Genomic DNA, 3,314 nt, shown 5'->3' with positions numbered 1-3,314 from the left:
AACTATTATTTAAAAAAAAAATCAACTAAAAATATTAACTGGATCAAAAGTTATTTAAGTTGTCAGTGAATGGTGGGCCACCCTGTATATATATAATTGTCGATATATAATTGATAGAATCATACGTTGATGTAACAAAATCAACGAATACACAAATATTATTGATAAAAATTTAACTAATATATATCTACCAAAGTCATTTTTTTTAAAAACCCTCTCAATTACTTACAGAATAATAATAATTTAAACATTTTTTTTTTAGGTATCTTTAGTTACACATTATTCTTAAATTATTAACTATGTAATACTTTTTAAGTTCATCCCTTATGCCGCCATGTAAGGGTGTTAACTTTGTTTTTTTTAATGAGGACTCATATTTTTAATTTAATAAAATATTTGAGTTTTTAATTTAATGATAAATGGCATTTGAATTTTTAATATAACTTTGTTCGTATATTAGATATAAAGATTTACAGTTTCAAATTTTTGAATTAATATACAGGGTGTTCAGTAAGTCAGGAAACGGGTTTCTATTGTTCTCATTGTTTGTAACAATAGAAACCCGTTTCCTGACTTACTGAACACCCTGTATGTGTGTAATACACAAGGGATTAAAAATAAAAGTATCAAATTAGTTTTTTATGACGTTGATATTTGCAGGTACACAGCATTTATTATCAATGGTAGTAAGGCACATTGTTGTGAGTTTATAAATACACTATCCGGCAATGCAGAAAGTATATCTATGGACAGTCATAATTGACAATAAACACTCCAGAACTGTGACAGCGACGTCATAAAAAACCAATTAGCTACTTGTATTTGTTGAAATTTTGAAAAATTTGAAACTTAAAATGTTTTTAAATTATTACTCTTGAAGAAAAGGGTTTAAGAATTAATAGGAGTAAGACTAAGTATAAAGTGTACGAGATCGATAAAGGAGAACACGAGGTAGGTGAAATAAGGACATCAGTGACAATAATCAAGGTCGTGATAGGAAGGGTGAAAAGTTTTAAATATTTAGCATCAGTTGTGCAAAAGAGCGGTGGTATTGATGAGGATGTAAGACACAGAATTAAGTGCGGGTAGTTGAAGTGGAGAGAAATGTCTGGTGTGTTATGCAATAAAAGAATTTCATTGAAGCTTAAGTTCTATAAAACTGTATTGCGACAAGATATAATGTATTGTTCAGAGTGTTGGGCGATTGACAAGAGAATAGAGCAGAGAATGAGTGTAGCAAAGATGAGAATGCTTAAATGGATAAGTGGAATGACTAGTGAAGATAGGAAAAGAAACAAACATATAAGAAAAAGTATTGGTGCAGCGTCAATTATGATTAAGATGAGAGAAAATAGACTTAGATGGTTTGATCGTGATATGAGAGGAGAGGAATCGGTAGCTGTAAGAACTGTTATTGAAATGTATGTTGAAGGAAGAAGAGATAGAATAAGACCAAAAAATAGATGGATGGAAATTATTGAATGCGACATGTGGAAGGCTGATGTGAGTGTATTTTTCTACAAATAAATAGTTTATTTTTAGTATACATTATCAGATATTAAAAAAAAAAAACTACCGAAAGTTTAAAAACTATTCTAACAGATTGGCTAAGTATCGATGGTTACTATTTAATAAATCCCATAATTACTTCAAAGTTTATCTACGAAAATATATTAATGATACTAAATTATATATTTTTTCATTAAACACAACCGCTAAAATTTAGTGTTATTAAAATTTTGTAGCCTAAATATCAATATAACTAGACTGCTAAACTTGGGATAATAACATATATATATATTACTAACAAAATAAGATTGTTAAGTTTACTGTCGTCACTAATAAATGTTCTGGCAATCAATTACTACTCTAAATAGTGAACAATCAATATGTGCCGTAATGACAATCCCGAAACATAAAGCTCATTAAGTGCTTCGTTTTTGTTGGAAATAAGATATCAGATTGATTTTCGAAAAACATATGGAACTGAGTACTTAAAAAAATTATAGTATCAGTATTATACGTCGTACAAAAATCAAGCTGAACACTAGTTGACGTTCTTTAATTAAAACGTAGATATTTAGGTACTTTTACTAAAAAAAAACCAATTATAAATAGTAATTAATTAACTGTACATGTATTCGTATTATTTATACTTTTCGTTTATAAAATAGTGTTGGCTCAATGATAATATTAATTGACTAGCAAATTTATATTTGTAAATGTGTAAACATTTTTAACTTCAATTTCATGTGCAACAATAAGTATTCAAATTGCCACTACTCAGTTAGACCGTCGAACTAAATGAGTATACATAAATGGTGCACATATTCTGGATATCTTGACACGATACTTGATCCAACTAAGCCAGGTTACCACTGTGCAGTGAACGCCTTGTGCTGAGTTTTTTTATTACAAGTATTTACTATTTCAATGTTTCGTAAGTAAAATTATCATAGGTGATGCTATTAAGAAATTAACTACAAATTATTGTTAACTTGAAGGGCAACGAGAAGATTCTTGAGAAAAATTAATATTTATGTCATTAACTGCTTTTCTTATAATTTTATTTAATTGCTATTTTTAAACTGTTTTTTTGTCACTTATTCAAATCATTCATACATGAAACTACTTAATAATTCTACAATCAATTGAATATTGATCAAAAATAACTAAAATTAAATCTAAATATGCCGATTTGTAATTTGCATTGTTATAAATTTATCATTAGACGTAAAATTATTTGAGCGTTTGCCATAAATTTGAATTAAAATAAAAAAAAGAATTTTTATTGTAAATATAATAAAATAATTCAATTTATTTAAAAATAAGGACTTTTATAATTTNAATTTATTTAAAAATAAGGACTTTTATAATTTATATGTCTCATCATATTAACTTAAAAATTTTTTAAATAACAAATGTTGAAAATCATAAAACGTTTAAAAATATTTTTTATCTCATCGCTAAGTCGTTCTATTTCTCTTTTATAGTCCCTATCTCTTCTATCTAACTGTCTCCTTAAATCTTGAACCTCAAGTTCTCTTTCTTTTGAATATTTATCTAGTTGAGATACCTGTCTATTTATAATGTCTGTGTATTCACTGATACCAGCGGCTCCTCTATTGTTTATTCTAAACTGCATTAACTCAAACTTTTTCAAGTTATCTTTTAAATTTTTCAAACTACTATTATCATGTAACGAAATAGCATGCAATACTGATTCTTTTAGTCCTCTTAAAATATAAGTACATATATCTTCTTCACTCATTTGTTTATTTAACTGTCTACATAAGTTTTCAATTTCTGTTACA

At 27.1% G+C, this 3,314-nt stretch overlaps 1 protein-coding gene across 1 annotated transcript; it reads left to right on the top strand.

The window, feature by feature from the left end:
• Nucleotides 1-1,104: 1,104 nt before the first annotated feature.
• On the top strand, nucleotides 1,105-1,527 carry LOC126896662 (uncharacterized). Its single transcript, XM_050669618.1, has one exon. It carries the CDS (start codon nucleotides 1,105-1,107, stop codon nucleotides 1,525-1,527), a length of 423 nt encoding a protein of 140 aa, XP_050525575.1.
• The last annotated feature ends 1,787 nt before the right edge of the window (nucleotides 1,528-3,314 follow it).

Source organism: Daktulosphaira vitifoliae, unplaced genomic scaffold (genome assembly GCF_025091365.1).
Source record: "Daktulosphaira vitifoliae isolate Bord-2020 unplaced genomic scaffold, ASM2509136v1 Scaffold_1, whole genome shotgun sequence".
In the NCBI taxonomy this organism is placed as follows: domain Eukaryota; kingdom Metazoa; phylum Arthropoda; class Insecta; order Hemiptera; family Phylloxeridae; genus Daktulosphaira; species Daktulosphaira vitifoliae.
Note: the sequence above shows the minus strand (reverse complement) of the source record. Positions and strands in the feature narration are given on the sequence as shown.